This window comes from Lissotriton vulgaris, chromosome 1_2 (genome assembly GCF_964263255.1).
Source record: "Lissotriton vulgaris chromosome 1_2, aLisVul1.2, whole genome shotgun sequence".
Taxonomy (NCBI): domain Eukaryota; kingdom Metazoa; phylum Chordata; class Amphibia; order Caudata; family Salamandridae; genus Lissotriton; species Lissotriton vulgaris.
In genome coordinates this window covers 9,425,973-9,452,015 of record NC_141686.1, presented here as the reverse complement: position 1 = coordinate 9,452,015, position 26,043 = coordinate 9,425,973, and the positions used below count along the sequence as shown (strand labels likewise).

General features: G+C 42.2%; 1 protein-coding gene across 3 annotated transcripts in view; it reads right to left on the bottom strand.

The window, feature by feature from the left end:
• Window positions 1–7,813: 7,813 nt before the first annotated feature.
• PRR5 (proline rich 5) overlaps window positions 7,814–26,043 on the bottom strand; it is a 583,537-nt gene continuing 565,307 nt past the window's right edge. For all 3 annotated transcript variants that reach the window (XM_086952735.1, XM_086952737.1, XM_086952734.1), the window contains one exon: window positions 7,814–9,037. In XM_086952735.1, coding sequence (XP_086808861.1) covers window positions 8,475–9,037 — 563 coding nt within the window. In that variant the 3' untranslated portion in view covers window positions 7,814–8,474. The remainder of the gene's footprint in view (window positions 9,038–26,043) is intronic.

The following is a 26,043-nucleotide window of genomic DNA, read 5'->3' as shown; positions in this document are numbered from 1 at the left end:
TCTAAACTCTCACGCTGGTGGTGTTGTTCGTGAACCCCTGAACGAGCTGATGAATGGTAGAAAGGCTTTTAAAGCTAAGTGAACAGTCCCAGCTCAAACAGGTTTAAGTGGCGGCGGTACTCTGCCAGAGACCACAATCCTCTGATTAATGGATTTAGGCCCAGATCTCTGTATTAGGGTGAATGTATGGCATTGTTCTGCATTCTGCCCATCAATAGTTCTTTCTGCATTTGTCAACCCAAGTGGGATGGGTATGTTCAGACATGAGTCCCGGGCTCTCCATGCCACTGGAATCAAGCTATCCTGGCTGAAGAGGGGTGAAACCCCAAAACCAGTCTAAGGATGCTTGTTTCCAGTCCAAGGAGGTCCTGGTTGGGCAGTTCAGGCTGGACTGTTCCCATTGGGTAAGGGTCAAAACTAATTTGCATATGGCTCGGTCCAAACTAGAATGGCATGGTGAGCAAAAAAACTATGGATTTAGGCCCAGATCTCTGTACTGGGTGAATGTATGACATTGTTCTGTATTCTGTCCATCAATAGTTCTTTTTGCATGTCACAATCCTCTGATCTCCACTTCTCCCAGGTGGCCACCCCAGAAGTGATGCATCAGTCACCACTGTCAACTCGAGGAGAGGAAGGGAGTGGGTCCTGCCACGGACCAATTTGCGATTCAGTAACTACCACTACGGATATCTTGCAGTCTCCTCCAAAATCTTGACCTGATCAGAGATTCCCCTGGTGTTGTGCCAACTGGGACTTCAAATCCCACTGCAAACACAGCATATGCCATTCAGCATGCTTTACCAGCAGGATCCAGGAGGTCATCAGACCCAGCAGCCTCAGAGTCAGTCTCACTGAAATCCAGGACTAAGACTGACACATCGGGATTGTAGGAAATTGGGTTACTGGTTGAAGAGGGTGAAACCCTACTCAAACAGCAACCACAATTCTTTTCAGGATGAAACACAAGCCAACCACATGTGCTTACCCTCTGGTAGCTTGGCAGAAAAGCAGTTAGACTTAACTTAGAGACAATGTGTAAAGTATTTATGCAGCACACAACAAATAAAGTAAAAACACAACACCTGAAAAATTCCACATCAATTTAGAATAAAGTATATTTTTAACAAATTATTTGTAACCAAAATGACATAAATATACCCGGAGATATTCATGTTTAAAGAGTTAGGTAAAACTAGTGCTTAAAAGCTTAAAGCTCCTACTGTGGATATCTCTTTACACTGGAACTGAGACAAGGTCACAAGTTCAGGCTGAACACAATGGAACGCGGGTCGGATACAGTGACCAAGTACCTTATATCGTTGTTGTGGAGCGTTGAGAGGTCCCATACAGAAGATGCATTGCGCAGCAGTGGTTATGAGGAGCTGCGGGCTGCAATGTGAGGTCCTGTGTCGAGGATGCATCGTCCACTGGCAGTTCCTAGGAGCTGAAGGTCTGCAATGCGAGGGCATGCATCAAGGATGAGTCACGTAGTGGTGGTGGTGGTTTCGAGCTAATGCAGTGCTGCAATGTGATGTCCTGCATCGAGAATGCATTGTGCAGAGACAGTACTAAGTAGATGCGAGGTTCTGAGTTAGGGATGTGTTGCTTATCGGCGGATACCGATGGGGACCTGCATTACACTGCGTTGGTTCTTCTGGGAACACAGTTGGGCTGGCAGAACACCATCAGGCCCACTGCATCATCCAGTTTCTGTTCCAAGGAGCTGCAGGGCTTTAATGCGAGGGCGTGCATTAAGGATGAGTCGCGTAGTGGTGGAGGTTGCAAGCTGTTGCAGTGCTGCAATGTGAGGTCCTGCATCGAGAATGTGTTGCACCGAGACAGTTCTAAGTAGCTGCGAGGTTCTGAGTTGAGGATGTGTTGTGCATCGGCGGGTACTGATGGGGACCCGACAGGCAATGCATTACACTGCGTTGGTTCTTCTGGGAACACAGTTGGCCTGGCAGAGTACCAACAGGCCTACTTGCAAAGGTCCACGACTGGAGTGGCACCATGGGGGTATGGATAGGACTCCGAGCAGGAAGAGGTGCACAGTTCAAGGTGGTTGGAACCTTTTCTGACCCGAAGGCTCTGATCAGGGGGCCAGTCAACTAGCCCTTGAGGCCACTCGGATGGTCTTTAGCTGAAGATGAAGGTCCAGTCCATCTCACTACGGGAACAGGGCAGCAGAGTAGTGGTCCTTGAAGCAGAGCATCATAGAAGTCCTCCTTCTGAGTCACAAGTCCAGATGTGTACTAAAGAGATGGGTCTGAGGGTCCACTATTTAAACTTGGTGCCAGCTTTGAAATAGGGAAAGGTTCTAGAGGTTTCCACTCCCAAAGTCGTGTGGAATTTCCTTCCTCCCTGCCCGGGCCCCAGCATGTCTAGGGGCACAAAAGACTGGTGTGAACCCTTTTGCGAGTGTGCTGAGGCAGAGTCTTTGTGATGTGCAAATGTGCTAGGTGACAGCTAACCCCCTATCAAGTCAGAAACGATCCATCCTGCCAACACCTGTTCTTATTGTGCGCACTTACATATTGACCCAGAATGGAGTACATAACATGGTTTTAAGGTACTGATGTATGAACATGTATTCTTGAACCGCACTAGTTACGAAGTATGTATGGTTGCCACTCGATACCTTCAGGTGTGGGATAATGGTGCACAGTGGTATCACTTACAACAGTTTGTTTTGACACGCTATCTAGTGTGCATGGGCATGTTTATATGATGAATACCAATGAATGAGACATTTTTTAATAGTACTGAAAGAACATGCAAGGAGTTGTGATTGAGGTTTTGAATTGGAAGCAATCACCTGTTGGCATTCATCCTTTCGCCATGTTCACGTTTATTTTCAGGTACTACCCAGATCAGCAAGTATTAGCACAGCCTGGGCATGATTTGAATGTAATTGCATGTCATACACTAAAACACGCTTTATATATGTCCGTGGAGGTGACAGAAGTATGAATCCACCCTGAAGAAAGCCCAGGACCGTTGAGGCCCTCAGTATAGGGCTGAAACTAGTCCGTGTTTTAGGGTCAATGGACCATCATATCCTTACTATCCCTAAATATAGATTTTTAACCTTCCCAATCCTCCCCAATAATAAAGGGATATCAGGGGTGGGGGGAATTTTTTAAGTCCCCCCCCCCTTTTGTAACAGTCTACATAAGAACTCCCTGGAATAAGGTTGAGCCCACCCTGGCATTTAGGAGGCTGGGTGAGCACAAGGATGAAGCATGTCACTACTAGAGTGGCTGAGGGTTTTATAAAAAAAAAATGTTTTCCTTTCCCCACGCTCTGTGAGTGGAGCTTGGATTTGACACGGGCTCCTTGCATGTACTAAGACGGGATACTTTTCAGGTCATAAACAGTTCTCACAGCCATGAAAATGCTGGAAAGCCAGCCGCCCTTGTGGGTAAGGCTGATATTAAAAAAAGGACAGAACACCACTACCATAGCCATGGAAGGGGTGAAAGGATGAATGTGGCAGGCAGAAGGCAGTCGATAACCCCAGAGTGAGCTGTGGCCCTGTGGCCCTTAAACCACTTCAGCACTACACCTACCTTGTCGCTGAACAGGCGAGAGTCATCGAAGGGTATGTCGATAAGGCTCCCCTGGACCTCCCAAGAACAGCCTGTTAGGGGTGGGCGGCAAGCCGGCAAACTCTGCTCCGCCAGCGGAGTTTGCAGAATTTTGCTAACTCCGCGCTCCACGGGGAGTGCAGAGTTCAGGAAAAAACTCCAACTCTGCCACATAGCGGAGTTTGCCCCTTACATTTAGAGAAGGCGCAATCCAAACCGCATAAACATTAACACCCACAGCAAATATTTTTCAGGGCTTATAATTGAATGGCCTAGATTAAGCATGCAATTTTTTAACAAAATGAGCAGCAGGAGCTTCCAAAATGAGACCGTAGGTGTGTCTCGGTTTCAATTCCAATACACTGAGCCCATTAAGAGAGGGGGAGACTACGACTCAAAAGCACCAGCGGTTACCGATCACTGGTAACACAAAGCTTTCATCCGGACACCGTTCACCAAAACTAAGGCGGTTAACTACAGGTGGTCAGCAGTCAGCACGGACTTCAAAGGAGACCCAGACCGCCGATGCGCAGGAACGTATCCATCCATGCGTAGGCTACGATGCAATTTACGAGGCCAGACAGCAAAAAGCTCTTGCTTGCCTTTTATTGACTTCATGACTGTACCTTTGCATATCATCATGAAAGAGCAGCTCCTCAGGGAAAACATGTAAGGCTAGATCTCTCCTAGTAAACTGTAAAGTAACAACTGTGAGTATGACGTTAATGGATTTTACAACTCTGGGCAGGGCTCTTGATAATTGCCCACCCTAAACAGAAGAAACAAGTGATTACTAGGATTTATCAAGTTTTGGAAAAAAGTTATACACCATCCACATACTCCTGCAGGCCAAACACTTAAGTGATGCATTTGCTAGTCAGACTTTGGTGGATCCTCACTGAATCATTACTGGAATCCGGCGACCCCCAAGGTGTCATTATTGGAAGACGAGGATCCCCAGCCTTAGCAATTTCTATAATTTAAATCTCCAAACAGAATGCAAAAATATAAAAATACATTCATTCAATACAGAATGAAGGTTATACCCCTACAATACATTTAGTTTGGTGGCAAATACCAACATAAAGAAGAGGTTGATATTGAGAAGTCATTTCATAAGTAAACTATGGCTTCATGACTGTTTGTACCTTTGCATATAAAATATAGAAGAGCAGCTCCTTAGGGAAAACATGCAACGCTAGGTCTTTCCTCCTACTAAACGTAAAGTAACAACCGTGGTTGTGACAATCAGTTTTACTACTCTGGGCGGGGCTCGTGATAATTGCATACCCTAAAAGGAAAAAACAAGTGATTACCAGGCTTTACCAAGTTTCCTTTATGCATTTTCCAAAAATGTTGCACACCACTCCGTATACTCCTGCAGGCCTTTTACTTAAGTGATGCATCTGCTAGTCAGCGGTTTGTAACCTTTTGACTTCTGGAATCCGGAGACATGCAGTGCCATTATTGGAAGCCGAGGATCCCTGGGCTAAGCAGTTTCTACGATTTGAGTCTCAAAACAAACCAAAATATAAAAATAGGGATCCACCATTTAAATGCTCAAAATATTTTATTTAAAATGTAATTCACGAACAAAAAAGTTTTCAAATTTTCAACATTAGCTTATTTGTATAATTATTCATTTTAATTTAATAATTTTAATATTATTTAATTTTTTTAAAGAGTTGCTGACCCACTGAGTAGGCCTCATGGACCTCCAGGGGTCCCCGGACCACAGGTTAGGAACCACTGTACAAGTTCACACCACCATTTCAAAGTCTTACCTGCAGCTCAAAGAATAAACTCGTCGCCTTAGATTTAGCATTTGAGTCTCCAAAGCGGATAATCTCTTCTCCATCAGTTACTTTGGCAGTGACCCTGAAAAAATGTATAGTCAGAGGTTTGTGTTCCCGGACTCACTTGTGCCTCCAGTGTAGGCGCCAGATTCTCACTGTCCTAAAAATGTCCATTGTGGATGCACCCACTGCCACAACGCCTTTGTTCGTCTGAATCTGCTCAGTGTTACATGGAACTTTTTACTGACTTTTTTTCCTTTTCAGCAGTGGGGCAGAAGTGCTAATGCTATGCTAATGCTACAATTTAACAAACTAATGCTTAGGCACAATGTAACAATTTCACAGCTACTGAACGTTACGCACGGTTTGACCCCAGGTTGAGGACCCATGGCTCAGAAATCAGCAGGTAATAATGTTCATCCTATGTTCAAGAGGTCACAGTGTGTGTCCTGCTTTGAAGGATCTCTTTAAACACAAATTACAACACAGCTAGACCGACCCTTCCCATTACATTTGCCACACTGGCGGCAAAACCTGGATTGACAGCCAATATTTGTATTCAAGGATTTTTTGCAGGTTACAGCCCCTAGCTGATCTCTGTAAATCTAATAAGGAAGTCTGCCAATGTTCCTTCTGTAGCGCAGCCGACTGTATATTAAGTGTTAACACTGTAGCAGTTTCACTGTCCCACACATTCAACATCAACCACAGAATATTTCATCCTCATTTAACTGATCTGTGATAGCTCCAGGTCTTCTCCAGGAATCATGGTGATCATACAAGTCTGGGGTCCTCTGAGAAACTCCCCATGACACACAGAGACCCTGCCAGTCACCACCCAGACTGATGTACAACTAAACAACCGACAGGAAGCTTCTTCTCACCTAGGGCAGGCAGGAAGGGGCCACTGATGAATACCATGTGCACTGGGAGTTGCAAGCAGCGCAGACCCAGCCCGACACACATGTCCATCCATGTTCATCCACATGAAGAGCTCTGACTCTAGAGTCTGCCGACAAAGCACCGCCTGCCTTTCTGTGCGTAGGGCACCAAAGGTTCAAACAATACACTATCAACGCTCGAAGAGGCACATATTAAATGGCATACAGTATGCGCACAAATCACACAAATTTATTAAGGAGACTTGTCTTCATAGAAACATCTTCCTTATTCTTTCTCCACACAGCCAACGTGTTTCACCCCAGCGGGCTTCATCAGGGCTAACGCAGAATTTTTTTTTTCCACGTCCTTTCAAGTGGATAAATAATCCTCCAATATTTTTTTCTTAACAGATATCCTTATCAGATTGGAATTTTCCGTGAGGTAAACTTTCATAATGTTAATTAATCACCTATGTGTATTTTCACATTTACAGAAATTTAACATTGATACTATAGAAACTAGTGCCTAACTAGTAAAAATAAATGCTGCAACAGCTTTGCTTCCTTTTTCTGTAGGATTATGCTGAATTAAATGAGGCGAAAGTGGAAGCAACCTAGGTTCACAACACAATGCCAAATTTCTGCAGAGTGCTGGTCGCTCACCGGTTATTGCGGAAAGCCATTCCTGGTCTTGGTTATCATTCACAAGGTGCAACTTTCAATACTTAACTGCATTTACCGTTCCATCTGTTAAAACGTCAGCATTTGCTTCTGAAGTATAGCTTAAGGTAATTGTAATCATTAAATTCCATTAAGCAAATACAGAGGCCACTTCAAAGAAAAAAGTTTAATTGTAGTACGTATCCTTTCTAACCCCAGCCTGCAAACAACTGTTAATTCTCTGATGCTAGTTTGAGCCAACACTGTGGCGCTTGCTAACCTTCATAAAAACAACACATGGGATTTGATCTTCATTTCATTGGGCCAGAATCCACGCTGAGAATAATGTTAACACACAAAAAAACAAAATAGTTCGGGGTCTAGCTTCGAGATCTCCTACAGAGCTATATAAAAATGTGTAAAATATGGAAACAATTAACTGATACTCAATCCTATGATAGGTGGTTGGAAGTATCCTATGATAGGTGGGTGGCTGTAAAATTCTAAAACATCTTTATAATGTGATGGACAAAGAGAACAAACGCTGGCGGTGCAGGCGTCTCCTCCAACCTTACGTGTGTATGTATGAATGAATGAAGTGCAAGGGAGCATCTCAGATTAATAAAAGGCGCAGAAAAGCAGGGGATCCTGTCCTCTATGAGAGATAAGGCACTCAGGACAGGTCATTCTCTGACAAAACTGAAGGTTATATCATGCCTAAAGAACACATCTAGAAGGAACAGGAATATATTAATTTGGTACCTGTAAAAAAAAGTGCAGAAATTGTACCTTTGAAAAATATACACATTTAGCAAAACCAGCCACAGCCTATAAAATGACTCAAATCACAATTTCGAAATCGGTTGCTTTGAACGGAAACACCAAATTCTGATGGGATTTTGTTTTATTGGCTTGGTAAGCATATAACTCGTTCTCTGCAATAATATAGTCTTGTTTTTGAAATAGTAACACGTTATCTTGTTGTACTCCAAATCAGTTCACAGAACTTAGCTAAAATGTAAAAATATGGTCACTTCTAAAACCTGCAACACAGAAGACGTGAACAATGGCTATAAATGTCAATGAAGAACAGTGGGACGGTGCTGACACTATATCTCCATTTCCTTAAAAGGTTCAGTTAGTTTGCTCTCCTTTAAGTGATATTTGACTACAGACAAGATACTTTTCTGAAAAAGAACCAGGAGTGGATATAAAAACATTACATTCTGCTGCAACGATGCCATGGAATTCAGTAAATTTAGGCAGTAAATGGATTACTACCCTGACAATATCAGTCTTCAAAGAATACTCTATGCTTTTACAGTAACCTGGCACAAAATTAAATTAAAATAACAACAAAGGGATGGAAGCAGGCACCCAATGTGTTGTTTTTGCAGAGCTTTAAGTAAATACAGGATGCGCTTACAGCTACCATCCACTCTGCTGGAAATCAGCCATTAATAACAGTGTGCAGGTATTACAGGAGGCTGGAAAGCTTGAGTCTTTAAAACAGAGGATAAACAAGGACACTTCATCATTCTCATTCATCACACAATGCTCTGTCTGTTCACTTCCAGGTTATACCCTGAGGAGCTTGTACCGCCTCGTCCAAAATCAATAAAGATCCCTTCGGAGTCAGAGTCAATGGACTCCAGAATCTGGTCCACTATAGTTTCAGGACTGGAAGATGGAGCTGGAACCAAAGCGGAGTCTCTGTGGGTCTTGAAAGCACTGTTCTGTTCATCCCCCATGTCTGGAGTGTGGTACAGTCCTTGCGGTTGCTCGGACGCGTTTACTAGGCTGGGCGAATGCGTTGAACCACTTAGGAGTCTCTCCTGGTCTCCTGAGGGCTGGACTTTGGTAGCAGTCATTGAAGTTTTGGAGTCACTGTCCATGATTGTGGTCAAATTGGAGAAGTTTTGCATGTCAATTAAAGAGGTCATTTCCGATACAGAGTGCCTTCTGATTCCGGTGCCATTACTCGAAACGCTCTCTGCTTCATACTCGGCCACAGGGGTCAAGAGCGGATTGTTGTAGCTTTTAGAACGCACCACTGGGTTCTTGGTGACCACCTCCCCTGATTTTGGACATCGTCTAAACAATCGCTTTTCTACAATTGAAGCACAAAACAAACAATTAGGTTTTTGATTCCACAGTTTTTATGTGATTTCATTATGATGGTACAAACAGAAGTGTAATATAAGTACTATAGAAACTAGTGACTAACTAGTAAAAACATAAGTGCAGGGTCTCAAAGTTTTTCTTAGGAGTCAGCCACTGGTGTGAGAGTGTTTGAACACCAACAGCGGCTAATCTTGATTCTGCCCAATAGCTCTTTCTTCCTCCACCCTATACTTAGCTATTAACTTCCCTCAAGCATGCTTTTCATACCTACTTTCTCCCTGTGAAAACAATCATATATTCCGATATGCAGTTATTCATATATCTCCGCATACCACAGTATGCAGCAATACATTTTTAAATCGAATGTAGAAGTTATCTTTTCATTAATTTGAAGTATCCTTTAGCCTCAAATATGCATGCAAAGATGAATTGCTCTATTAAGCCCAGAAGCCAATAGCACAGTTGCCCATTTCTGCCAAGCGTAGCTTCGTTTCCAGTACTGGTAACTGGAAGTGGATCTTGTGGAGAACAATGATCTTGTGATTGTATTTATGAGTGGTACCTCCTCCTCAAGGGCGCCCTGTGCTTCCTCTAGGAGAAAGTCCTATCCTGCTCATTAGACGAGTTTTTGATGAAAGTAAAATGTTTCTCACTTTTACTGACAGAAAACCTATATAAACTGTCGTAAATTGTATGTATTTTAAGCATTAGGTTCCAATTGACTCTTTTCTACCGCGAGCTCAACAGTTGATATGACAATGGCCTTTTAATAATTTGCTGTGCGGATTGCTATTCTGCATTAAACGCACGTTAGGTATTGGACTTCTCGGTCTGTTGTGCTATATTTTTAACATCCCTTTGTCACTATATTCCGATCTTTCTCTTTCTGCAACTTTCTCCATTTTTCTCTTCTCTCTTGCATGACAGTCTGATGATGAAAATAAAGTCCCGGATCCCAAAAATGAGTGCCAGCGCCCACCACCAGCACAACTCAGTAGGATAGCATAGATTTAAAAACGTATTAAAGTTAAAACAAACTAAAAGGAGGCAAGAATGTACATTCTCTTGCGAACGCTAGATTCATAAGTTAACCTCATCCTAACCTTACATAAAAATAGGGTACGTCGTTGGATATTCCAAAGTAAAAAACTGCAGGCTCTAGGGGACTTTTTGTAATTCACAAAACATGCAATACTCTATTTACAGACACACACAAGGCTGAGATGTCTCATCCGTTGTTCCAACATATATTGGTATCCTAAAACCGGGGTGGGTCCAACACATGGAGGTCTCGGAGGGGGCACTAGACACAGAGAACGTGATTTGCCGCAGAATGTTGCCCTTCTTGCATCTCAAAGTGGGTTAAGAATCCTTCAAGCTGTTCCTGTGGCCTAGAATAACAAGGAGCTTTTCATTTCAGTGATTTGTGGGATAACTGATGATCTACTGTACCTAACCAAGGCAGAATGATGTCAGTGCAAGTCTTGGGTTCCTTAGTCTGGATGATTTACTAGGTGGTACTGTGCGGTGGGAGATGGAGAAAGATGAAGGCAGAGGGAAGCTGCCCTGCTCCTGGTGACAATCTCCCTATGCCGTTCCTCAGTGATACCCGATACCGGGTATCTCTGGTGATCAGACTGGAGCATGATTGAGAATTCTTACACTCAGCACCTTTCCCTTCATCTATTGACCATTGGCCCAGACAGACGTGTGAGTGCGCACTACATCCACTGGTGAAATAGGAGTTGCATATTCCGACATGGGACAGAAACTGTTGTTCCCATATAATACTGGAACCTAGGTGTAGATGAAATTGATTGTGTACTCATGTCATTGTGAAATATTATGGGGCCTTTGTAGTAAATATTAAGAGGATGTTCTGTATTTTAACTAGCTTGCTAAGGAGTCAACAAATAAAGTTACGTCGGCAAACATCTACCCCCTCATCATAATGTAGGAGGAACCGGAGCGGAGTGGAAAACTATCAGGCAATTGTGGTACCTCATATTTTAACATATGAAAATATGTTGAGGATTACTAAATTAGGAACAGTAATTCTACATAATCTGCAGTATTACAAAGTTGCCTCCAGGTAATCCAGCAGCTTGTGTTCACGTGAATTAAGGAACCATGAAAACAAAGCTTTCACTGAATAGTTCCCAAATCCTCGGCATAAATGTGAATATGGTGGAAAGAGCAACCAGGAAAGATAACCCATACTTAGAGCCGTTTACCTGCCCAGTTAATAATCAGAGCGTTAGCCTAGGATAAGAGGATAACAGTAAATCACTGTGAACTGCTGGTGGCAGCATGTATACTGGCTAAGACCAGCAGTGGTGGAATTACTCAGAAATGAAAGGCAAAGAAGGACAAATTGCACAGCACATCTTGTGTTACTTTATCCTGATACTTTTACATTTGAACACACATGGCTATAAATACAAAATTGAAAGAAATATGATTGTCCTCTAAAGGAAATAAACACATTCAGCGGGCACTATTCAAACCTTTACAGACCACAATATAATCTTGCAATGAAGCAGAGGTGCGCCACTTTATGATAATACATGTTTTTACCTACCACAGGTAATGGTTTGTGTGAAACCTAATGTGCCAATGCAAAATAAGATATCTAGATATACACACTAATATAATAACATGCTTTTGCAATGCAATGGTTCTCGCATTTGCAACAGTTTGAGCTCTTTGCATTGTAAATGACAATGCCTTTTAATTATGTGTTGGTTTTTAAAATATAAATAAAAGGCATTATCACTTTCTAAGAGGGTTCCCCCCACCTCCTCTTCCCTTTTTTTTTACCCATATGTCTTGTATACCCGATTTACTTTTTATTTTTACCTTTACTACTTCACTCTACAAGATGAGGAAACAACAGTACAAAAAAGAAAAGAGGATACAGGGACGGTAGAAAACCAGTTTAAAAGACGGATGGGAAATAAGGGAAAGGGAGACAGTACACATAGGGGGAAAGAAGAAGATGATCAATGAAGAGATACGTACAAAGATGTAAGGGCAGGCAGGACATTGCCTAAGAGAGCAAGGTCTCTCGCGGTATGTATTTCAAAGTTGGCAGCAGGGAAGGGGCGGGGCAGTGGTAAGGGGCATCTGGGAGGAAGACAGCCGAAGTCGAAGAACCTTCTCAGAATTTTTCAAAGGCTTCAATCCTCCCTAGAAATCTTCCTGATCTCAGTGTCAGTCTCTTCCAGCGAGCGCACTAACAGCGCGTTCTACCATCCACACATCTCCCCAAAGACGGCTTTATGCACCAGCAGGTGGCAAGATGTGTGCAAATGAAAGACCGGGGGATGAGGGCTTTCAATCCCCAACAGTCTGCTCGCCTCAGCGAAAACCATCTGGATTAAACCCTCGTGCAGACATATCCCAGCTCACCCAGAACTAACCCCCTGATCTTGTTTACGTCACCCTCTATCAAATATCATCCGTATCCCCGTCTGGAAATGGCCACCACAAAGTTGGCACAGAGATAAACTAAAGAAGCAAAGTCAGGCAAAGAGCAGTAGAAACGTGTTAACGAGAGATGTGTGCTGTCAGGCGTGCGCGCGGGTAGAGCTTGGGCAAAAGGGCACGTGCAACAAAGCAAAGATCAAAAAAAAAACACACACTTTTAGAATGTATAACATGAAGAAAAAGCAAAAAAAAAAAGGTCTAGGAGACACAACCTAACCACAGACACAACAGGTGCACACTAACTAGCAAGACGTTTGCAGGGATTTTGAAGGAAGTCCCGAGCTCGCACAGCGCTATCTCCGTGCGGAGCAAGTCAAACACAAAACGGAGTTCAGAATATTGAATGACTTTGGTCTGATTCAAACTGGAATACAGCAAACTGCGGAAATAGGAGCAAGGGCGTATCAGAGAGCAGAGGGCTGGACGGGACTGACTGAAAAAAACCATAGTGCCTAATGACTAATGAAGCGCACTGTGTAACGCCACAAGTGAAAGATCCATTCCGGGTGGGCGGTGCCAAAATAGGACAGGGCGGTAACAGAGGGACTAAAAAGCCTCCATCACAATAGAAAGCCAGCGGTTAGCCTAAGCCAATGGGAAGGAGGGGCTTGATTACAAAAAGCCCCAGCGCTAGGTCTGCGACACCTCAAAAGGTTACTTCTCATTCCTGTGCATCCCAGATCAGCCCTCCTTCTCAATTTTACGGTGATTCTCCCAGGGATTCCATTGGGGAAACCAGTGGCGTAGCAAGGTCAGGTGGTACTTGGTGCAGAACATTTCTTGTCACCCCCCCCCCATGGAGTACCAACTGCAGAGAGACTTTGACTGAAAGAAAACACCCCCTCCCCCTTCCTTATCCATACACTCTTCATCATTTTGTCACCCCCTCACTGATGACACCTGGGCGGCCTGCACCCACCGCACCCCCCTTCCGACGCAGTTGGGGGAAACCTCAGGTTGAATCTGGAGAACTGAAGGGGTGGTGTGGGAGGGGGGGTTGTATGCCTGGGCTTGCATTGCCTCTCTTTGTGCTTTCCGCCACAGAATCGATGGATCACACTAGATCTTAGTATATAGGCCAACCACATCACTCCAATATTTAATGACATCCCAAAATAATGCTCTATTCATGAGGATTGCACTAGCTCATCCAGCTATATTGTAATTATTCTTTTTAAGTATAAAGCAATCCATTGAAATGTTTATAAAAATTTTGCAATCTATTTATTACATGAACCCATTGTAAATGTGGTTATACAAGAGTTGTTGCAACTTGTAATATGAGGTACAAGAAAATGGGAATTGAAAGAAGAGAACTGTCATATTACAAAATTTTAAAAATCCGTCCATGATAACAAATGTTTATGTATCAAAGGCAATATAATGTAAGGCGCTGAATGACATGTGTGCTTGATATAATGTTTGACCATTAAATACAAAAAACCCGACAGACCAACACTCTACACTCATCTCCTGGACTTGTTTTTCTATTTAATTACCCATATAGAGGTAAATAAATTTCTGCTCAATTTTTACCAGGAGGACCAAGCGAGTAGCTCACCTGTTCATTAGCCACACCATAGAGTTGCCACCTAAGAGTTTGTGAATTAATAATTTCTCTTTCTACACAGTAATTCTAGGATATCTACTGTACTTGAGCAACTTTGTAGTAGTAGTACTTGTATAGCGCACAAATCGACCCATGTGGGTATCTCGGCGCTTGTAGGCATACCGCTGTGGAACCCTTTGTGGTTTTTTCCTGTGAGGTGCTCACTCCTGGGGCACACCCAAGGTGAAGCCAGGCATCCTAGTGTTGTTGGGGCCGTTGTGGAGATTAAGCAAGCTATTGCCCAGAGTTGCAGAGTGGGACCCATGATTAGAATAGGCACAGAGGCGAGAATTATCAGGTCCGAGGAAATTGAGCCCAAGACCCGCCGAGGCGGGAATTGAACCCTGGTCCCGGGCTAGATCTCTGCATCAGGGTCTGCCGCTCTAACCATTGAGCCACACTTCTCCCTTTGGTCTTATTGTGCCATTCTGCCCTCCTCAAGTGCACGCACAGCATCCGTAGCTGTTGCTGTTCTTCCGATTGAGCCCTATGGACTAGTTAAACATACTGCTGCATGTAACAAACAAGTGGTGTATGAGTAAGAGCACCAGCCAAAGATCAGTCAATAAGAAAACAAAAAGCTAGTCTATACCTCCCACAGGAGCAGGCATAGTCGCGAGACTCAGGATTTTGAGTATGCCAAGGATCATCCAACACCATCTTTTCCTAGTTACAGTGATTTTATTCGCCTCATGTAAATTCATCGTCAAGTGAGCTGCATAATATGGAAATCTTTGCCCCGGCAGCTGGGATTACAATTATAGGCGAACAAATCATCATAAAATGTTCGTCCTCGATCTTTAAACAGCCAATAAGAACTAACCACTGCATGCAATGTACCTTCATTCTTCAATTACGCGTGCTGATCCTTAACAGAGGAGACTGGAGACTATACAAATGTCACAATGGTGATTCCCCGCCCACAAATCTAGTTGTTTCCACAACTGGAAGAAGTCCCGCTTCGCTCTATTGTATGACTTTTCCAAGCTTTAACCCAAATAAAGAATATTTATTACTTTACATTACAACATGTCCTCAATGCATTTAAGTCTGTTTTAGCCCTTTTTCTGGGTTAATAACTGAAAACAGAACAATAAAACATATATCTGTATCAAAGATTCTACATTGAAAAATAGCATACTGAAGAGACCACAACGTAAAAAACTACCATTTCAAAGGCGCAATAGAAAAAAAAACTCTCAATGGTGAAATATACATTGTAGTTAAATGCTAGAACTTGCTGCATGTAGCTCAAAAGACAAAACACTGTGGTAACCAAGTCCCCGCCAAGAAAATATGTTAAGGCTTATAGCTATTTCTGCCCTATTCTTAACCGTGATTAGTAGAAACCATGCAAGGTGAATACGTCACAGAAACTGCATACCTTGCATAAGTTAATCAACTAGTATACCTCACACAAATTGGTCCAAAGTGCATCCTCCACTGTACCAACAGTCATGCATTTGAAAGCTTGTTCCACTCACTGATGTCAGGAATGCAGCTACTACCCAGTTAACCGATGTAATTAATTTGAGAAACTGACCGTAGAGCTGAATATGCATGTTTGCCAGTGTACTTGCCATATGCTGCCCTCACTTAGAAACCTGCATGTGACCCACTGCTAGTCAATTACTAGTCTAGGCTCCCATCTGGAGTTAAAAAACAGCCGCCATGTTAAAAAGGTGAACATAGAGTGTGTTTAGATCATACATGTATTGCGTTGTTCATTGAACTCACCAATATGAGTTGTGCTGCTACTTCCAGATTTACCATTGTAGTAGGTCAAGTGAAATGCCAGTCATGGAGTTGGATAAATATTCACCCATGAAACAGCTCCAAATAACGCCCTCTCTTCAAAACGTGTACATGAACCACTATTGCTTAATCACTAGTCAGATCTCTTCCCAGAAGTATACAAATGCCCGCCATGTTAAAAAGGTGAATTGAAGAGTATGCTTAAGTCATGCACTAAACCAGGCTTCTGCAACGAGTAACCTCATTAACTACTGGTAGCTTTCCTGTGTGCAGCCAGGCTAAATTAGAACTGCCTTTGCTTGGCTGAATTAATATATGCATATCAAAATTGAAAAGTTGAATTTCCAAATTTTATTTAAAACTACTATTTTAGTGATAAATAATTTGGCATTCGGGAGACTTATTACTAATATTGGTGTCAGCGATGTAGTGCCCATGTAAAGGCATTCCAAATTGACGGATCCTTTTTTACATTACTGCTGGCAACCCTGCCTAATTCATTGAGGTGATCACTGCTGATAATCTTGTATATGGTAGCCATTAAAAGTAACCTTGTCTGATGTTCTCACTATTACAACACTAATAATATTAGTAGCTCTGGATGATTTCCATTGAACTTTAGCAACTCTTATTAAAGAAAAAGTTGGAGACCCCTGCACTAACCTGACTGTAATATGACAAATGCTAGGTAAATGCAAAACAATTATGATAAAACATCCTGGCGGTGTGCTATCTTTTCATGATACAGCATTATACATTCAGAATGTCAAACAAATCATAAAAATACAAATCATCAAAATATGCTGACCCAAACAAATGTTCATCAACAAGATTAAGAAAACTAGACATTTCCAGTCTATGATTCATCCTCATCCGGTGGAGTGTATTTAATAATTTAATCCAAAATATTTCCTTTTGCAACAGTCGCTTGGTGTTATCCACGTCTGCTTTCATCATTACAAGTTCAAGGACCTGAAATCGAAGTTGTTAAATGTTATGATGTAATTCAAGCCAGCCAATTAGATGCCACACTGGAGTTCTTGTGTTTACTGCAGATGTTTCTGTTGTGTTTGGGTATTCTCAATTTGATTCTCTGTTCAGTTTCACCTATGTATTGAAGGACACAAGGGAATTTTAGAGCCTAGATACAATTTTCTGAATCACAACTTAAAGAAGGTTTTAATGCAAGGTTGTGGATATGATGTGGATGTACCACAGTGTTCCCATGGAATAAAATTATTACAATGAACGCAGTTCCCATATCTGACGGCCCGTTTATACTTCATTACAGAGTTTTTCCTTTATCTGTTAGCTAAGATTTCTTTCATGTTATGTGAACATTGATAAACATATAATGGTTTTTCTTTAACCAAATCATTGAAATCTCTTTCTATTGTAAAATCTCCCAAAGTTTATTGATGATTTGCTTGCTCTTTACACAATAGGTGGGAAATTTAGATAGAAATGTAAGCCTGGTTTGTTCTTTCTTATTTGATCTTTCCAACGAAATGTACTTTCATTAGATGCAATTCTTTTTAATCTCATAATTTGAAAATAAGGAAGATGTTCTTTTAAAGGTTCTGGATAAAAACTGAGGTAGTGTAATCCATTGCTCCAGTCAGTCGGCTTTCTAAACACACCTGAATTAAGTAGTTCTAATTCCATACAGTTAACCATAACATCTAGAAATAGTATATGACTATCTTCGATCAAATGTGTGTATATTGAAACTTATGGGGTTCAGATCAAAAATGCTCATCTCTACGGTTTCTTGTGAACCATTCCATATTTTTAAAAAACATGTCATCAATATATGGCAGTTATAGTACTAGACTATTGTTCAATTGGGCGTTGCTGATGAATTCAAGTTCATATTTTTTTCATGAAAATGTTAGAATGTAGACTGTGTAGAATTAGGAGAGACACTGATGAGAACCATGTGCCCTCTCCCTCTAGGAGTGGATGAGGCTACCTCGGCTTACACAAAATGGATAGACGCAGCATGCAATTAACTAGCCCCGGTTAAAAAGTGGACCCCCAAACTGGCCCAACCCTCAGCCCCCTGGTACTCTGATGAATTTGGAAATCAAAAACTGGCATGCAAGCGACTAGAACCAGCCTGGAGGAGAGGTTATAAAAGCATGGATAAAGAAATTTATAGACATAGCATTATGATTTATAAGGAACTATTGTTGGAAATCCCAAAAAGTTTTTAGCAGCACAAATTTCTCAAGCCAAATCCAATCCCAAACAACTTTTTAAAACCATTACTAAACTTGCTGTTCCTAATGTCCCTAAGAGCTTAGGCAGGCCAGAACTTTGGGATAAACTGGCCAACTTTTTCCAACAAAAGGTGGAATCCATTTTTTTCCTCATTCACATTAGCTCATAAAGGGGAAAAGGGGTCACCGTCTACGGCGGTATCAAATAGACTCAACCCTACACCGGTCTTAGACAAATTCTTATTGTTAGAGACACCAGACATAATTACATTTTTGAGTTCTATTCGATCAGGGTCTCCTACGGATTATTGCCCGGTGTCTGAGCTGAAACAAATTCCAGAAGTCATAGGATCAGCCCTTACACCCTTGTTTAATGCCATATTCATATCAGGCAAATTTCCTAGAAAGTGGATGAAGGCCTCCATTCTTACCCTACTAAAAAAACAGACCCTTGAACCCAAGGACCCAAATAACTAGAGGCCAATGTCACGGCTTCCATTTCCTGCAAAAATCATTGAAAAATCCATGAATATCCAGCTCAGTGCATTCCTCCGAACTAACAACATACTTGACCCGTCTCAATATGGGCTTAGAGCGGAACACAGAACTGAGTTGGCTCTAATCAAATCCACAGAGGAAGTAAGGGAGGTCTTGGACGGTGGAGGTAATACAATACTGATCAAGTTGGATCTGTCTGCGGCCTTTGACACGTTCCATCATGAAGTTTTGATGGACCGGTAGCAGGGGTACAAGGGGTGGCTTAGAAACTCCTCCCGTCATTTCTTTCTGATAGAACACAAACTGTGCATCTTGACAATAACAGGTCAAAGCCATTTTCCCTCCCATATGGGGTGCCACAGGGCTCGTCTCTCAGGCTGATGCTCTTTAATGTGTATGTGGCAACACTGGCAGACTTGATAAGATCCTTTGGCTTCCAACTCACCTCCTATGTGGACGACACTCAAATAGTGTTGTCGCTTAGAGACGGGGCAGAGAAGGAAACAGGGGCACGATTTCATGACTGCATGAAAGCCATCTCAGGGTGGATGTCCTCTAATTGCCTGAAATTAAGTTCAAGCAAAACAGAGGTTATTATGTTCGAGAACAGCACACATATGTGGACGCCTGACTGGTGGCCTGAACATTTTTTGTATCTGCCCTGCACCTACTAGGAAAGGTAAAGATTTGGGGTTGATAGTGGACAATAAGCTTACTTTTGGTAATCACATAAGCACAGTGGTCTTTGCCCATTTCCCAGCACTCAGAATTATAAGAAAAATAAAGTTTTTTCTTCGTGAAAGTAGTCTTAAGACAGTGGTCACAGCACTCATCATGTCACTGCTGGACTATTGCAACAGTCTATATCTGAATGCCCAAAACCAACACTTTAACAGGCTTCTTATTGCGCAGAATGCAGCGGCCAGACTGCTGACAGAGATACCGAAATGTATTTAGGTCAAGAAAAAATTAAAACAGCTTCACTAGCTCCTTGTAAAACAAAGGGTTATTTTAAAGCCCTTAGCACTGTTTTTAAAGCCCACAATGGTGTAGGCCAGACGACCTGAGGCAAAAATTTCAGTGGTATGTCCCCAGAAGGACCCTTCGCTCCGCAGGAGCAAAACAAGTCCTACTTACTCCGGTCAAAAAAGTCAGTTGGTGATGTAGGAGTTTTATCACCTGCGCCTCTAAGGCTTGAAATGATCTCCCATTTCACCTGAGGAATTCAATAGATCTCCTCCCCTACAGAAAGGGGCTGAAAACATGGCTTTTTACCCAGTAGTACCCTCTACTATGATAGCCAGCAAGTAGTGCTCCGCGCCAGGACACCTCAGGGTAACTGTGCTCTTTTAACCGCATCGCTGCTGCTGTGATTTTTCCCCTACGCGGCTTTTTTCGAAAAGCCGCGTTAGATGACGAGCTCAGCTCGTCATCTGCACACGCCCCCCGTGGCTGATGACTAGCTGAGCTCGTCATCAGCATTGAAGGGGTTAAAGTTCAATTAACATAACATACCTTGGTGCTCCTATAAATCCCAACAAAGTTCCACTCTTTTGGAGAGAAAAAATCTTCTTGCCATTGAAAACAACTGTGACACAAACAAAGGTGTATCAGCTCTAATAAAAATGCTTTGTTGGCTACAATTTCGTTTTTTTTATAAGGGCTCTTTCCACTGCTTCTATGCCTTCGTTATGGGAATAGAAGTATAACGCGCATTCACAAAAATCATGCACATCCATATTTCCTGAAGCTTTTGTATTTGTAAAGTTGTCAGTTTTTTTAATAATACTTTTGTCTCTTTAATAGAAGATGTCAAAGCTTGGACAATAGTGAACTGTTTCTTAATAAAAGAACCCTGGAACTCTTTAGGTTCCCACTGTACAACGTAGGCATCTGACATAAGTGTTGGATGTTGAGTTCTGACTTAAACGCAGCAAAATAAAGACTTGTAAAACTACTTTCTGTGTGTGGGGTACATATTGGCGAATGCCTACGCTGGGAGGACGTTATCACTGGCTACAAGAAAGGAGATCCAAAGCCGGTACACCGAAAGCACTCTTCCAGAGAGTTTACCGTGGTCCAGCAAACTGTTTGTGCGTGCCACGTGTGCTGTAGTCAAAGTGTACAATCAACGCTGGCACAGGTGAAGTCTCAGCGCAATGCCTGCCTGTATAAAACGCTTGAAGATAAAGAAAGCAATATTGAAAGTCTACATGTTGGTGTCCAGGAATTGAATCAAATGGCTGCAAATAAAAGTACTGTACCATTATGCAATTTAATGCCATATGCTATAAAGAGTAACAATGCTAAAGGTGGATGCAACCAGATTTCAAAAGCAGTGCCCAACGATACTTCAGTACAAATCAAATTGAAATTGATGTGCTATGAATCAGAGATTAACCAGGCGGTTGTGAAGAAACATTTAACCACAAGGCTGACCAAATATTATAATGTTATCTGCTTTCAAAAACTAGTAGAATACAAGGTTAATCTACTTACCAAAACCAATAACTATTCATCATGCAACGGCGTGCTGTGGAGTGACCCCAGAAGAGGGTCAGGAGTTGTGCATGCGGAGTTGTCGCCAGATGAAATACACCGCTACCAAAGCTCCCGTACAGTGACCCAGAACAAAACCCAAGACAGCCATTAGGTAATGAGCTCCAAGGGAGAACAGGGGCAAGATCAAAGCGGCAAAAGTTGGTACGACTGAACCCGCAAACAGCACATCACAAGGTGCTATAGAAGCTCTGCCCGATCAAGTCCCACACGAAGCACGAGAGACTACTACTGTCCACCAAATTATATATGTCTGCTGCATTCCTAATACAACCAATTGCATTTGATACTGCCAAAAACACAATATTGTCAATAGATGGACTGAATAGATATAGACTTTTGAAGATTTCATACACACAATAGATGAAACAGATGATAAAAAAAGATTATAAAGTATCGGAGGAACATGGCTGGAAAGAGTGAAAAAAGCCATGAAAAAGATACCACAAGAAGGTTAAGTGAAGTACGAAAACATCAAAACAACCTTAAAGGTCATGTTTAGTCCAGTGCCAAATGTGGATTACTAAAGATACACATTCAGTCAAGAACACCAGAGACCAGCTGAAACCATTGATGGATTTTTTGAGAGACTAGATGGTCTAGTGAAACACTGTAGATTCAATGAGTTTAACGACGAGGAAGCTACTAGCCTCAGAGTAAAAGACAGATGTCTGTCAGATACGACGAAGGTTGAAGGAAACTCTGAGCTTAACAAGTCCTCAAGGCTGCTCATGCTGCAGAATGTGCTGATCATCAAGCGACTGACATAGCGGCTGGAGGCGCCCAAACTGTATCAGTCATGAGCCTGAAAAGTAAGCCACGGTACAAGGCTGAGGACACAAGGGATGTCTCCAAAGAAAACAAGAACGTGTTACAGATTAGATGTGCCTTGTCCTTTCCACCTGAAGGTAAATGTCCCACCATTGGACAAACATGCCTTGGTTGTGGTAAATCAGGGTGAAGAGAAAAGTAAGTGCGTCACAGCGTGAAGGGAAACTGTCTGACCTAACACTACCCAGTGATGTTGGACGTGCTCTAACAAAGCCAAGCTGTCACATCAACTGAGGGAAATTGACACCAAATGAAGTTGATCGTCGTTTATATCATCGCCAAAGAGTTCCTCAGTCTCAGTTTCTAGTGAAAGTAACAATGATAATTGTGCAATGTCGATGTTTACCTCAGAAAGGCATGAACATAGGGGGCTGGTCAAATCTGAGAAAAAACTCAAAATGAAGAAAAATCGACATGAAGAATCAAACACATTCAAACATTGTCCGAAGATTACTCTAAAAATAAATGGGTGTTTGATACGGTTCATAATAGACAGTGGTCTGCCGATAAATATCATGCCTGAGAAGAAGTATCAAGAACTGTCTCAGGCACCACAACTTAGTAAATCAAAGACAAACTTATACACATGGGCTGCTTCAACGCACTTTAAGTGTCATGGATCCTTTATAGCCACAATGAAAAACAAGAAGAAAGCGGTTCAAGTACCTATTCCTGTACTTCCAGGAACCGCTTCAATTGCCTTTTTGCTGGCTTTTAAAACTACAGCTGATTTGGGACTGTTATCAATGAGCTACAATATGAATGCTCATCAAATTGTAAATCAATTTCCTTCATGATTTCATGGGCTAGAAAAACTCAAAACAATGAAAGTAAAATTACACATAAATGAGGGTGTTTGTATTGTTGCTAAGACACAGACTAACTACGTTTCACGAGCAAGACACTGTGGAAAAGGAACTCAATTCATTACTCAAACATGAAATTATTGAACGCTCCATTGGTCCAACACCATGGGTTTCTACCATTGTAGTAGTGCCCAAAAGAGACAATAAAGGCGCTGTACGCATATGCGTTAACATGCGTCAGGCCAATTAGGCCACTGAGACAGACAGATATCCTGGTACGCATATTGCGATATGATAACTCAACTGAATGTTGCAAAGTTCTTCTCTCGACTGGACTTAAATAAAGGATTTCACCAAATGGAGTTTGAAGAAAAATCCAGGTACATTACAAACTTTTCTATGCATACTAGTTTGTTTTGCTATAAGTGATTGAGTTTTGGTGAATCCTCTGCTGCACAACTTTTTCAAGACTTTATTCAACGTAGCATACAGGCTGTAATAAATGCATTTAACTATAGTGATGCAATATCAGTTTTCGGAGCCACACAGAAAGAACATGACAAGGCTCTTATGCAAGTATGGAGTTTATTGACTGTTGCAGCCTAACTCTGAACGCCGGCAAATGTTAATTCCACATGAACATTTTCACATTCGTTGACCATGTCTTTTTTGATGGGGGTATGAAACCTGCTCCAGCAAAAGTGCAAGCATTGTTTACTGCAAATCTCCCACTAGACATTTCTATGTCACGATCCTTTCTTGGACTAGCAAGTTACTGTTCGAGATATATACGAGACTTTGTTACGGTCAGTGCACCATTACAAGAACGAACAAAAAAGAACGTATTGTTTCATTGGTCATGAGAGTGTGAGACGTGCTTCGAACACATCAAGCAAGCCATTGAGAGTGCCATTGAAATGGCCTTCTTTGATTCCAAACTACCTAAAAAGGTTGTAATTGATGCTAGCCCTGTCAGGTTGGGGCAATTCTTTCACAGCACAGCGGACAACCAAATGCCTGGAGACATATCTTTGCATACGCCAATAAGAGCTTGTCACAAACAGAACATTCTTACATGCAAGAAAGGAAGTTTCGCAGTGGTTTGGGCTTGCGATTACTTTCATTTTTTTTATATGGAAAGCCTTTCACTGAGTGGACTGTTCATCAAGCACCGCTGACTATATTTGGCAATCCTAAATCCAGAATGCCTTATCAAATCGAATATTGGGGTGTGAGGTTACAAGAATGAAACTATACGATTATGCATTGTCCAGGGAAAGAACAGAATCCGGCTGATTATTTTTCAAGAGTGCCATTAAAATGCCTTGGTACCCCAAATAAGAGAGCAAAGGCCTACATCAATTTTATTGTGAAATCGAGCACACCAGCTGTCATGTCTGTAGAACAAATTGTCAGTGCCATGAGCCAAGATGGCAACATGCTAAGATTAAAAGACATGATTGCTCTTCAATCGTGGGATCAGCATTTCAGACCTTTCACTAATGACAATAAGTATTAGAAGTTCAAAAATGTAAGAGATGAACTTTCAGTGACCTAAGAAGTCCTCATTCTGCAAGGTACACAGATTGTTATTCATGAGAGTCTACAACAACAAGTAATCAATGTCACCCATGAAGGACATCGGGGAATAGCTGCTACCAAGAGAGCTCACTCTGACCAAGTCTGGTTTCCTTATCTCAACAAAAGGGTAAAAAAAGGAGTAAAGACTTGTCACATATACAACGGTCTTTCATCTCACATTCAGCACACTTTGAACATGCCAGACTTGGCACTGCATGCTTTAGAGAGAATTGCTATTGATTTCTTTGGTCCTCTTGAGAATGAACATCATCTTCTAGTCATTGTTGATCAATATTTCTGTTTCCCATTGGTGGAAGACCATTCATCCACTACACATGAAAAGGTCACTCAAAAACTAAATGGCACCTTTGTGACAAGGGGTGTACCTCCTTTATTAAAGTCTGACAATGGTCCACCTCTCAATAGATGAGAATGTATAAAGACTTTCTAAATCAGACCAGTGGCGTCACTAGGGGGGTGCGGGGGGTGCGGACCGCACCGGGTGACACCTTCACATGGGGGTGACACCAATCAGCACACCTGCTTACAAGCAAATTTTCCAGCCCCCGCGCTGTGCTCCTCTGACGCACCCACGACACACGCACGCAAGCGCGCCACTGAGTCAGGGAGACAGGGGAGTGCTGCTGGGCGATTTACAGAACCCCTACTAGAGGGGCCCAGCCACAACCACAGCGGAGTCTAAATAAAAAGGTTAGTGGGGCGATAGATGGTGTGATTTTCAAAGTTCAGGGCTCGGGCCAAAGGCAGGAAAACTTTAAAAGGAAAGGGCAAGGGGTTAGGCTTTTTGACGTTTGTTTCCAAGAAGGCTTCCGAAACTTGCCTTGAAGAGATCATGATGATGTAAACGCTAACCACGGGCGCAGCAACCCCCCTTCCACCTGCGTCCTGGGCATTGGTTCCTGTTGGCATTACTGGGAGGCTGGCACAGAGGAGGGCGGCTGCGTGCTTTTGCACGCATTAATTTGCAGTCACAGCAGAAACGGTAACATTGTTTAAAGGGAAGGTGTGCACTCGCAATCCCAATTCTGTTTAGCAAACACTAATATCTTGTCCCTAAAGCGACGTGCACCCCTCGAGTTTACTTGCTATTGGAAAAACTGGATTATTGAAGACTTTCACTGCAGAGACAGCATTACATCTCTTGAACTCGAGCGGAGTGCCAAATATGTCATCGAGTCTGGACTACGTCTACTTCATGTTTTATTTACATTTCACGATTCGAGAGGGGTTGATTTGTCTGTTCACTGCAATGAGTGATTTATGTTTTATCTTGGCAGCGCTATGTTTCATATAACCACCTACTCTCTGTGATAATAATTTGGTCATGTTAATTACATCTTTTATTTTTTCATTTAGATTCCTCATTCGATTTGGCAATGTATCACAGTTGGGGATTTGGGCATTGATTTTAGTTCACTATTTGCAATTACTATACTAGTGCATGATGGGGATGTTAGTTATTGAAAACACAGCACAGAGAATGCAGGAGGCCACGGGGTTTCAATTAAGGACTCATTTAGAAAACGTGTGTAAGGAGGTTTTAAGAACGGTTTAGGAGGGAGGGCAAAAGCTGGTGTTCACGTTGTTCATGTTTACGTGGCACAAGAATGAGGACACATAG